This window comes from Pungitius pungitius, chromosome 1 (genome assembly GCF_949316345.1).
Source record: "Pungitius pungitius chromosome 1, fPunPun2.1, whole genome shotgun sequence".
Lineage (NCBI taxonomy): Eukaryota > Metazoa > Chordata > Actinopteri > Perciformes > Gasterosteidae > Pungitius > Pungitius pungitius.
In genome coordinates this window covers 14417913-14430097 of record NC_084900.1, presented here as the reverse complement: position 1 = coordinate 14430097, position 12185 = coordinate 14417913, and the positions used below count along the sequence as shown (strand labels likewise).

General features: G+C 47.0%; 2 protein-coding genes across 2 annotated transcripts; both read right to left on the bottom strand.

Moving 5' to 3' along the window:
* Positions 1-773: 773 nt before the first annotated feature.
* dhx35 (DEAH-box helicase 35) lies at positions 774-8397 on the bottom strand. Its single transcript, XM_037480534.2, has 21 exons — positions 8178-8397; positions 7788-7915; positions 7606-7698; positions 7221-7298; positions 7024-7128; positions 6844-6905; positions 6268-6337; positions 6104-6163; positions 5673-5785; positions 5485-5581; positions 5185-5343; positions 4505-4715; positions 4009-4133; positions 3807-3861; positions 3470-3660; positions 3284-3361; positions 3056-3185; positions 2480-2561; positions 2299-2370; positions 2021-2132; positions 774-1882 (listed from the first exon to the last, which is right to left on the bottom strand). The coding sequence occupies exons 1-21, from the start codon at positions 8215-8217 to the stop codon at positions 1844-1846; spliced, it is 2100 nt and encodes a 699-aa protein (XP_037336431.1). The 5' UTR covers positions 8218-8397; the 3' UTR covers positions 774-1843.
* Positions 8398-8723: 326 nt separating this feature from the next.
* Positions 8724-12182, bottom strand: rab5if (RAB5 interacting factor). The gene is made up of 4 exons (XM_037480535.2): positions 11773-12182; positions 10522-10625; positions 10309-10438; positions 8724-10109 (listed from the first exon to the last, which is right to left on the bottom strand). The coding sequence occupies exons 1-4, from the start codon at positions 11878-11880 to the stop codon at positions 10068-10070; spliced, it is 384 nt and encodes a 127-aa protein (XP_037336432.1). The 5' UTR covers positions 11881-12182; the 3' UTR covers positions 8724-10067.
* Positions 12183-12185: the final 3 nt, after the last annotated feature.

The window sequence follows — 12185 nt, the reverse complement described above, 5'->3', positions numbered from 1 at the left end:
TGATGCTTTTGACAGTGCAATCTGAAAGAAAAAGTGTTGCAGATTCCATAAAGAAAGTCACACAGCATCAAGCAAACACATCAAGGATCTCCTCTCACTCCTGGTGGAAAGAGCGTTCTAAAGCGATCCAGCCTTTAATCTGCAAAGGCTTTAAAGGCCCAGAAAAGAATAAGTCAGAGCGACGTCCTGGGGACCGAAGAGGCAGACCCGCTCAGAGGAGTTTGCTCCGTGGTGCGACAGCGACACTTTCTGGCCGAATGCCTCACTGCAGGAGACGTGCACCTCGGGTCCCTCTTCAGTTCCTGCTCCACAGGAACGAAGCTCCTCGTTCTCAGGGAGCAAAGCCTCCTCTGCAAAGCATTAGTCTTCTCTCCAAAAGAAACATGAACTATGACTCAGAGGCACTTAAGTCGTATTCAAAGTGCCGACGGATCAATGCGTGAGAGTCACAGACACCTTATTGATCATCTGTCGACTCATCAGTTTTAGATGTTATTTTTCTAAGAACAACGTGGAGAGGAATAAATACTTTGATGAGTCTCAAATAGTTTGTGGTAATTGGTCATTCAAATTGAACACAGCAGTATGTATTCTGGTGGTACCAGCTGCTTTCTTATAGTTTCAAAGGAAGTCTTCTATTTCTCCGTAGATTTTAGGTTCTGCTTCTCGTTTTATGAGATGAAGTACTTCATTTTTTTTTTTTTTTTTTTTAAACGGAGCGATTATAGGAATGAAGACGGTGGAACAGAAGAAAAGGCTCAAACCCAGTGAGGTCATGACAATAAGGCTTTATTTGAAGATGTGAGGAAGAACTGTCCGATGACGGTTTGTGATGAAGTCTGCAATAAGTGGTAAAGTCTACATCAGAGTACCCTTCAACATGCACGGGTACCTCGTTAGTGTGTTCATCTCGTTTGAGGACACCTATCTACAGAGTGGCGTGTTCTTCTCTGCTTGGATTTCACATTATCTACAGCGGCGGGAGAGCAAGAAGAATCCAAGCCTGTGAATGTGGAATAAAGATGAGAAATAAGTGGCCACCTCCCCACACCTGGACACAGAGGAACAACGAAGGCGCGGTGATGAGATGAATGCTGCTGCTGCTGCTTCTTTGAGGCTCTGGGACGTCTCCACAGGGACAAACGGCACTTCGTTTCGTTTCATCTTCCTTTTGATTTCACAGCTTTTCATTTACAATGCGCCCGTGTTTTATCACATTCCATCTTTAAGAAAAAATGTTAAAAAACAGGAAAATAAAAGAAAACTTGGCACAGAGTGGTGACAAGGCCACCTGGAAACCAGGAGAAAGTAAAAGCAGGTTTTTCACAGTATCGGCCTTCCTCTCCCTCTGAAAATACATCTCTGTGTGTGACGGTGTGGAAAGAAATCAAGAACAAACCATCAAAAACGTAAAAAAAGGCACCCAGGCTACAGGAACAGGGGGGGGGAGAGGGGGGGGAAATTAGCCCCAAAAAATAAAAAGGGACTCGTCCTCACACACACACACGTCTTACATCATTTGTCATTCAGCAGGAAAAAACAGCAATTAAAAAAAGAATGAAGCTCCAACTATGTACAGGTAGAACCACACCAGCCCACTCCAGTGGACCCGCCCACTGCTACGTGTGTGTGTGTGTGTGTGTGATATATATCCACTCGATCTCATCCAGGCACGGCCACATAAGAATGTGTGTGTGTGTGTGTGTGCGCGCGTGTTGAGGCTTTGTGCAGGTGGACGATAACTATACAATTCATCTTTATATACACACAATGACGTGGAGAGGAGCGCGTGGCCGCTTTGAGAGGAAGCTCCTCCTCCTTCACACGGCGAGGAGGCCGAGACTCAGAGGACCCGAGACCTCTTGCTGGCCAGCGAGCCGTGCTGAGAGAGAGAGAGAGAGATTTACGAAAAAAGTGAACAAATAGAAAAACTATCCATATTTTACTATCAAATAGAAGCAGTAATTAAAAATGAATGTATTGTTTGTATAGATATTATATCTAGTATGATGATGATCACCTTGGCCTGCTTGTAGAAGTGCGGAGCCAACTCGACCAACCAGGAGGACTCCACCGCCGTCACGTCCCGCATGTAGTACTTGGCCGTCTGCACCACTTCGTTGAAGACGACCCTGGAAAGGAGACGGTGCAACGCGGCGTTTCGCCATTTCTTCAATGCCTTTTTCACTGAAGGAATTCACACGGGTTGCTTCGCAAACTCTGTTTAGTCTGGAAGTCAAATCGAATGCACAGAAGCTCTGTACAAGAGCAGAAGAACTGAAGAGCATCTGAACTCACCACTTTGGAGGTTTCTCTCCGAACAGGACCGAGTTCGGGTGGATGTGGAGCTCGCGGTCGTCGCGTAAAGTCCTGCAAGGGGGCGGGGGGGGGGGGGGGGGGGGGAGGCAGACGAGAGGGATTTAAAGAAGTAGTTCTTCGTTCAGATGGACCTGGCAGGAGGGGGATGGACAGCGCTCACCTGTAGGAGCCCGAATGGTGGATGCGAGCTGCGTTGGCAAAAAACCCATAAACGATGCACCTCAAGATCACATCAGGGTCCCCTGTCCAGAAGAGAGAGAGCGAGGGTCCATTCACATCATTTACACATGTACTACTGCAGCCATGTGATGACCATTCTTCTCTCTCCATTTATTCCCTCACTAAATATTGGAAACATGAGTTTATGAGTCTTCAGCATGATGCTGAATTATTGATGGAGAATTCAAGGCTTCAGAACTGCTCAAACCAGGGTGACGTCATGGTGACATCATTACACTACATGTCATTTTGCAGGCGCTTTTATCCAAAGCGACTTACATTGCATTAGAACTCATGCGTTACATTTTGCCTGGTGAGCAGTTACGGGTCAGGTGTCTTGCTCGGGGACACTTGGGGCAGCCGGGATTCGAACCACCAACTTTGCGGCTCCCAGCACATCACACTACTCCATGCGCCACATTACTTTCTCTTTCGGTCCAGGTGGACGTTTGTTCGAATGATTCTCTCCAGTTGGTTCTGAGGGACCAAGTTAACCAGAGCCCAAGAGGCGTCGAACCTTCACTTGAAGTCCGCGGCACCTTGAACTTGTTCATGAGGCGGCGGAGCTGCTCGCGCACCGTCACCGCCCGCAGCAGACCCTTGTAATTAAGGAAGTGCTCCTGACACCACTGGGAGCTCTTCTGGTGCTGCAGGAAAGAGGAGAAAAGAGTCTTCATCAGAGGCAACGCTTTCATTACTTCTGCTGAGTCTGCCCCCCCCCCCCGTCAGCGCCTGAGCTGTGTACCTTAATGAAAGCCTCGAACACATTCAGCATGGTCAGGTGGTCTCCCTCGGCAACTGCAAATTTCCTGTGCTCTCGGGCCTAGCGGGTGAGACGGCAAAAAAACCCGGGGTAATTAAAGTAAAGCTGACAGAGCGTTTCTGCCAGAAGCAGCACACAACTACTTTTTTTGTTGTCCTTTTCACTTACGGCAACTTTCTTCTGATTGGACGGCACCACAAATATATTCTGTATCTGCATCATCGCCGCGATGGTGACGACCTCTTTGGAGCAGCCGAAGCTCCCCGACTCCAGGAGCATCTTGGCGAACATCGGGCTGAGCGGGAACTCGGCCATCCGCACGCCCATGGGATCCGTGAGGCGCCCGTAGTGGTCCAGACCTGCAGGGACCGACCGACGGCTTCAGGTCTTTCGTGCCTCTTTCCACCTGCCTTTTTTTTTTTTAGGCTTTTATTTTGAAGGCAGCTCCGGTGTTGGGAGACACACGTTTAATGTACTCCCCCTGCTGGCAGCCCAGGCCTCTTACCTCCCAGTGCGTAGAGCAGCTCCAGAGCCTGCACCATGGTCTGCGCTGGGGGGGGCTGCAGGGTCAGACAAAATATGAACTCAGACAAACACTCCGAAAGACGAAAAGCAGGGGTCAACATGGAAGAGTCTCGTTAAATCTATTAAAGCACATACATCCATTAATGTGACTGTTTCTCTGCCCCCCCCCCAGCACTACTCACCGACAAGAAGCTGAAACGCAGCACGTTGTCGATGCCCAGCGCTTTGAGCTGCAGGATGACGGGGGCCAGGTTGGTGCGCTGCATCTCAGGCACAGTCGAGGCCGGCAGCTTCTCAAAGTCCTCCTCTGGAGAGAGAAACACGGGGGGGGGGGGGAATTACTGCCTGTTGTGTTGCACATTATATTCAAGTCTGTGCAAAAATGTCTTCATCGAGTACTCATGATTAGCATATACATGTTTTATGGGGCTTTATAGTCAGTTGGAATGACCCATATCTCACTAAATGAACATCATGCATGAAGAAGACTTGGAACTAGAGACCATAAACTCATGTTTACAATGTTTACTGAAGTGGAGTCATTGTCTCATAGACCTCTATGGGACCAGAGGAGTCGCCCCCTGCTGGTCACTACAGAGGATGCAGCAGTGCACCTGGGCGTTTGAGCGCACACCCCTCTGATGTTCTGCTACGCTGTGCCCCCCCCCTCCTCCTCACCTGTGTAAAGCCTGAAGCACTTCCCGGGCCGGTTGCGTCCGGCTCTGCCGGCCCTCTGGCTGGCCGAGGCCTTGGAGATGGGCGTGACCACCAGGGACTCGATGGCCGTGCCGGGGTTGTACGCTCGCAGCTTCACAAACGCACAGTCGATGACGAACACGACCCCGTTTATGGTGATGGAGGTCTCGGCTATGTTGGTGGCCACCACAACCTGCAGGAGACACCAGTTAGAGACACACTATGCTACCAAGTCATGCTTTGATTTCATTTTAGGATCTATCTGCTGTTTTTATATATAGACCAAAATACGTAAATATAAAAAGGGCTTCTTGAGATGTGCAAAATATATTGTATGTATTTAAACAGGTTTATGCCCATACATTTCTATTCATTCATTACACATTTAATTTTTTCACTTGACATTTTTACAAAAATTCATGGGAATTTTTTGTAATAAAAATAAAGATTATTATTATCCATTGATATCCACATCAACAAATGATCTAAAATAACAGAAGAATTTAACTATTACGCTGCCAACATGTCAGAACTTAAGTGAAATGAAAAAGCAAATCTTCGATTGGCCAGATGCTTTTGGGCTCTAATTAGATGCCAAATAGCATCTAATTGAAAGGTCACTATGAACCCACGTCTCACTTCTCTACACAAAGCCAGCGCACCTTTCGGACGGACGGCGGCGTCCTCTCGAACACCTTCATCTGCTCGGCGAAGGACAGACCCGAGAACATGGGCAGAACCCTCAGGTGCTTCTTCATGCCGTACCGCGACAGAGTCCGGGCCTGCTCCTGCAGGAGGGACACCACCTTCTCCACCTCCTCCTGAGGGAGGCGTTTCAATAAAGAGACGCAAGAGGAAAGTAGACAAAAGAACTAGTGCCAGGGTCTTTATAGTCTACAGTGAGTTAAACGATTAAAGGGTAGAACTCCTTTACACTCAAATGTCTCCATTAGAACGATTACCTGCCCAGTGAGAAAAGCCAACACGTCCCCGTCGTCCTCCGTCTCGTGGATCTTCAGCACCGTCTCCACCGTGGCCTTCACGTAGTCCGGCACGGGGCTGAGGGCGGAGGGAAACCACGCGGTCACAAGACAGAACCCCCCCCTCACAGGAAGTGACACGGCGAGGGGCCGGGCGGCGCGCCCACTACCTGACGGTGTAGAAGACGTCCACCGGGAAGGTGCGCCCCTCCACCGTCAGAATCCCACACGTGTCCTTGTTGGGGTCCCCGGACTCGTTCAGGTTGAAGAAGTCGTGGAATTTCTTCAGGCGGGGGTGATAAAAGCCGTTAGTTTGAAAGGGAGTGATGAGCTGTCAATCAATCTGACATCTTATGTAAAAAGGAGAAAAGTAACTTATGAGTGAAGAATAAGTCAAACAGGAAGTGAGTCACAGGCAGCTTAGCTCTGCTTTAATGCTGAGTGCAGTCATGGCCTCGATGTGTCTTTCCCTTCAGCAGAGTATTGTACACGTCAGTAAAACGAGATCTGACGACCCCCCCCCCCCCCCCCCCCTGTCTGTCTTTTGTCTACGCTGCTCCGGCTAATCAGGTGTATCTGTTCATCTGAATGACGCAGTCACCTTGGCATCCAGAGTAGCGGAGGCCACGATCAGCCTCAGGTCTCGCCGCTTTTTCTGAATCTGTAGAAGGAGGAGGAGGAGGAGGGAGTCAGGGATGAAACTTCAAAAGGAAGAAACAACATTTTTCAAAGCATAAATTGGAGTGAATTCCTAGTTTGACAAACCTTCTTGAGCAGACCGATGGCGATGTCTGTGTACAGCGTTCTCTCGTGGGCTTCATCGAGCATCAACACGCTGAGGAAAACAGCACAACAACAACGTCACGGTTAAACAACGACCACAAAACGCTTTGGTAATGAATAAAAGTGAGGTTTTTTTTTCGCATGCTTCCGTTTGAGCGTCTCTATTGCTGCTGCAATCGTAGAAATAGAGGAGCAGTAAGAAAGATATGCACGAGACAAATTGACCATTGGTGCTCGTTGTTATGGTGAACAAAGGGAGAGGAAGCGCAGCACCAGTGCATGCTGGTCCTGCTCCTGCGTCTCCCTTATAACGAGCTGGAACATTTAAATATCGCAAACGTTTCTTTGATGCAAAAGAGTATTTGTCTGTTGTAATCCAAAAGCTGACGGAGGAATCTCATTGGCCTTCGTTGAGGGAACCAGGCAGATGGTAACGTCCTGTCAGAAGGGTCTCTGTGGGAAGACAGCGTCCCCCCCTCTGAGCCTCCTCTTACAGTTTTGTTTCCATCACCGGGACACGTGAACAGAACATTAAATGTCTAAATTCCAATCACGTACCTGTACTTTTTCAAAAGAGGATCGGCCATCATCTCTCGGACCAGCATGCCATCTGTCAGGAACTGAAGCACATGGGGGGGGGGGGGGGGGGGGGGGGGGGTCAAGCACTGAAAGAGGAACCAAACACTAGGCAGCCTAAGGCCAAGACCTCAAACATCTGACATGGGGGGGTGGTGGTACCTTAATCCTCGTGGCGTGGGGATCAGAGCAGTCGTCAAACCGGATGGTGTATCCCACCTCGTGCCCCAACAGGGCCCCCCGCTCCTCCGCTACCCGGTTAGCCACCTAACAACAGGACAAAGGGGGGGGGGGGGTCAGCAGGTGTCCTTCATTGGGGACCAAATCTCCTGCAGCACATCCGGGGTGGGGGGTCTTACAGAGATAGCGGCCACGCGGCGGGGCTGTGTCACACCGATAACCTTCCCCTCTGCAGCCCAGCCGGCCTCCAGCAGGTACTGAGGGGATTAAACACAGAGGGAGCGTCACAGGGCAGAAGCGCAGACACGGCAGAATAAAGAGGAGGCTGCCGGGCACCGATCAAGGTCGTGTGAAGCCTCAGTGTGGTGGGGGGGGGGGGGCACACGCTGCAGCCAGGTCGACATTCATTCCCATTCAATCATATTTGTTTTGCCTCTAATCACAGATTTGTTAAAATGACATTATAGTTAATCTGTATGACATTAATTACACAACAGGCCAGAAAGAGGGAAGCATAGTGGGCATAAAGAGGCTGATAACGAGCCATGTCCCCCCCCGTTTAACCTGCGGGAGCTGCGTCGTCTTCCCACATCCCGTCTCCCCGACGATGATCACCGTCTGGAAGCTCTCCACCAGGTACAAGATGTTGTTCCTGTGCTGGAAGGGACGCAGTGAACGAGACGTTAAAACACAGCCTCCGAAACACACACACACACACGGTGCGACGTTCAGGGGCGGCGCGGAACCTTGAAGACCGGAAGCTTCTGCCGCTGCTTCTCGATGGAGAGGGCCGTGTGCGGGTTGAAGATGACCGGGGAGCCGGTGGACTCCGCGTGGAGCTCCCGCTCCTCCGAGATGCCCGGAGCCTCGGAGCCTGCAGCGGGACGCACGGAGAGGAGGTGTTTACCGTTAGCACCGGAGCACCGGGGCCACGGAGCGGAGGGAGCCGCAGTCGTACTTTTGTACCCGGAGTGTTGTCAGGTTTTACTTTTAACGTTCCCCGGGAGGCGGACGTGAACGAAAACGATACCGGAACCAAGACCGACCGATGTTAACGAGCAGCTTTACCGTGAATGATTAAAACCCAGGAAACCGGACGTTAAATGCCTCGTTTAATGTCTTTTAACCGCACTTACCCGGCTTCCAGAATTTCATCGTGGAGAGGGGAGAAGCCATCTTGGATTTACGTCACTTTGTTTTTTCTTTTTTTTAATCTGGCTTTACGACGTCACTGTTTCTTTTCTTCTGTTGACTACGTCACGATTTTATGAATGGCGGCGAACAAACGTTTAAAAGTAATTATTACAACACATTCATAATGCTTTATATTTAAATATAACGTAGTTTCTCAATATTTAATATTAAGGATTCTGTGTTTAGTATCTCTAAATAATTAAATAAATCATTTTAAATTACGACATGTCAAATAAATGATGTATCTTCATCATGAGACTGTCTCAAAGTGAATATCAAAATCAATGACTTAGTATTTCAAAATAAGTTTACTTAATCCAAAGTATATTCAAAATATCGCATCATTTAATGAGTATTTATTTTAAGATTCTGACTGAAAATTATTATTTCCATCGTCACTTCCAGCTGCTTTTCTGGCAGAATTGAGTTTCCACTGATTGGAGTAAATAAAAAGCTAAAATATCCATTTAAAACAAAACAATGCAATCTGAAAACGAAGGCCCAATAAAGTCCATGTTTAATGAACCCCAAAGACTTGATCAGAAAATACAATCCTTTCAGGTGCATATGTCAGAACAGTCGATGACAAAAACTCATATTAAACGTGATTAAGAGTTCTTCACTAAAATACTGACAAATGTTACGATGCATAACATAATTTACAAATAAATCTGTGAAATACATGGTGGTTTTGACAAAATGGACATTGTACAGAATTTACAGTTTAAGTATAAATTAATGTCAGAACAAGTTGTAAGACTCAGCCGGAAGCTACACGTTAGAATAAAATAACATTTCTACCCTCCTAACTAATGCTGTGAATAGTAAATGACACCCCGATGTTACAGCGGCTTGAGTCTGAACGTTTGCCCTTTTCTCTCCGCCTCGAGCGGCAGACGGTTACTAGTTCCCACGTAACCATGGCAACAGGATCAGATGTCAGCGATGGCTGCAGCCAGGGTTTTTTTTTTTTCGATGTTAAAATTAGCACGAGTGACATTTCAGCCGACCTTTAAACCTTTGCTGGACACCAGACCTTTAAAAGAAATAACAATTTCCAGAATTTTTTTTATTGGAAAATACTTGTTTTTTTATCCAGTGATCAAAAATGATTAAAAAAACACTAAAAAACATGGAAGCTCAGATTTTTCTTAACACATGATGCTTAACATTTAAAGACATACAGTAACCTTGACGATAACCTTCAATGTGCTTCACTGCCGTGACACTTCGAAGTAATTTTACTTATGTATCAGATTTGTCTTAAAAACAATTAGGAATATAGGGTTTAAATTTAAGTAACTTTTTTTCATTTATTTAACATTGAAACCACAAACAATCCGTTAAAGGTAGTTTTAATGAATCCAAAATGTTGCGTTCAATTGTTCCCCAATTAAAAAGGCGAAAAGCAACCTTTCCTGCTCAGGGACTGATTGAAGCTGAATAAACTACACAAGGATGAGACTCATCTCTACGATCGCATGGTGCTCCTCAGGCAGCACAGAGGTCGATGAATACCCGTCTGTTCCATCGCAGACCCAAACATCCGTTAGTGTTCTGAAGAAAAGGATGATGTAGTGAGGGAGACATTTATATTAATGGGTTACTGAAACAAAGGGGGGCCTTCTAAAGGGGAGCCGTCATAGTGGATCTCGAACAATGCGGTGGTCTTGCAGGATTTAAAAAGAAATCGATCTTTGATGTCCCATGATGCACTGCACACTGAATAGCCATACTGTATGCAGGGGCGTCGACGTGCCTCTGTCCTCTGCGATTTCTCCTCGACTGAAATGTTTGTTTAGCGCCCCGGGTGGGGGAGGGCGGGCGTCCTCTCAGTCAAAGTGTAGCGCTGTGTAAAAGATTATCCACACCACCTGGAGACAGCAATCAGACAGGAAGCATTAGGTGAGCTCACCAAAACCAATCCTTCGCCAACGAGTCCAACAATCTGACACCTGAATCGTTGTTTATAGAAATGTAAAAACTAAACCTAAACCTTAAAATAACAACATTTTAATCAACTCAAAGTGAGACCATCAGGAGAAAAATCATTTCATTAAAAACCATCCTCACCAGAAACAGAGCGAACGACGTCATGAAGCCTTCTTTGGTGAGTTCCCACGTGCCGCCGTACTCCTCCTCGTCGATCTGCTGGAAGCTGCTGAAGTAAACGTACAGCACACCGGCGTTGATGACGCAGAATCTGTAAGAGGGAGAGAACACACGTTGAGGGAGGAGAGAGCCTCTGGGGTGGGGGGGAGAAATCTGACTGCGCGGGACACTTACATGGCGATTCCCAGAAATCCCTTCAGCGGCGCGACGCCCCAAATCACGCCGAGGATCACTGCGATGATTTGCCGGAGCCAGTAAATGACGTCTAAGAACTCATCCTGTAAGACAAAAACACAAGCTTGATTTAAATAACACTGACCCGATGTAATATATACACACAGACACAGAGCACCAGAATCCCTTCACGTCAGGACTTATTTCTGACTCAACACAGGTAGACACGGGATTCATGGTTCTTTGTGGAGACCACGTTTTAGAGAATCTGTGAATCCACAGAATTAATTTTTAATCAATCGCTGCAATATCTATATATCTGCATTATGATGAACGGGATGTTTGGCGACACGTTGGGAAAATCAGATTTCATTGTTTGTATCCACAAAAACTCATTACTAAAACTTCCTCAGTTAAAGAGGTTATCCTCCCAATTTAGGACAGCAAAGTGTTCTTATGGTCCAAAAGCGACTCAAACCTTATGAAGACAATTCAAATTGTCCAATGACAGATTAATGTTATTTTTTTTTTAAAAGGTGTGGTCTCCTTCCTGAAATGAAGATCAGATACGAGTTGGAGTTGTGTGCAAGAGGAAGATTGGGTTTTTCATTACATGTGACACTTTGGAGCAGCTAAGCAGGCGCCAGAAGGCTCAAATGAGAAAACAAAGTGGACTTGTGGCGTTTCAGAGACTGTTACCACAGGAACACTGAATGTATTGATATTATAACACTTTCATCAATGTTCACAATACAGTTTCATTTGTACCTCTTTGATTTACAGCTCATTAAAACGTATTTCTTTTTACAAATGAAAACACTGAAAACGAGGATAAACACTAATACGCTGTTTAAGACTTTCCCCGTTCACTAAAATAAAGAAAAAGAAATTATTCAACATTGCCATTACCAGTTGGTAGAAATACTCAGAATAATTCAATTATTGGTTCCTCAATAGCAAACTATTTTAAGTTGAAATCTGCCAATATAAAAAAGGCATCTAATGGACTTTATCGCTTGATATAACCGAGTAGGATAAATAACCGGCTTGATTTAATCAGAACATCGTCGTGTGACGAAATAGCGGTCCTTCGTAACCTTAATCCCTTAGCATGTCGGCTAGCTCGTTAGCACACGAACACACGGCCACAGAGTGGTTCCGCGGACAACTCGAGGGCGACGAGCAGCGAGGCCATGACGTCCGGACATGGTCTTATTCCCATTTAATGGTTGTTAAATGACACCGACTGACCTTCTCCTCCCACACAGCGGTACTGTTGAAGGTTTTGCTCCATGTGGGCTGCTTTACGCCCCCATTCAGCTGATGACTTTCCTCTTTCCGCTTTAAATTGCTCGTCATTCTCTGCTGTTTTCCTTCGGCTGCCGACGTCGAAAAGTTCGGGTCCAACTGGGGAGCCTCCCGGAGCCAGAAGCGCGTCTCTAGCGTGGACTAGGGGAAGAAAACTCCGGCGATATTAAAGGGAATGTACGCTCCGCCGACCTGACAGATTTCAGCTTCTTACCGAAAGTAAGACCATCTGCGCATGCGCAGTGGGGTTTGACCCCGGCTTTAAGCAGCCAATGACAGAGTGCGACGTCGCTGCACTGCTCTCGCGCAGGAAGCGGTGAAAACCCTACAGCGCCCCTAGTGGTCAACGTCTGTAA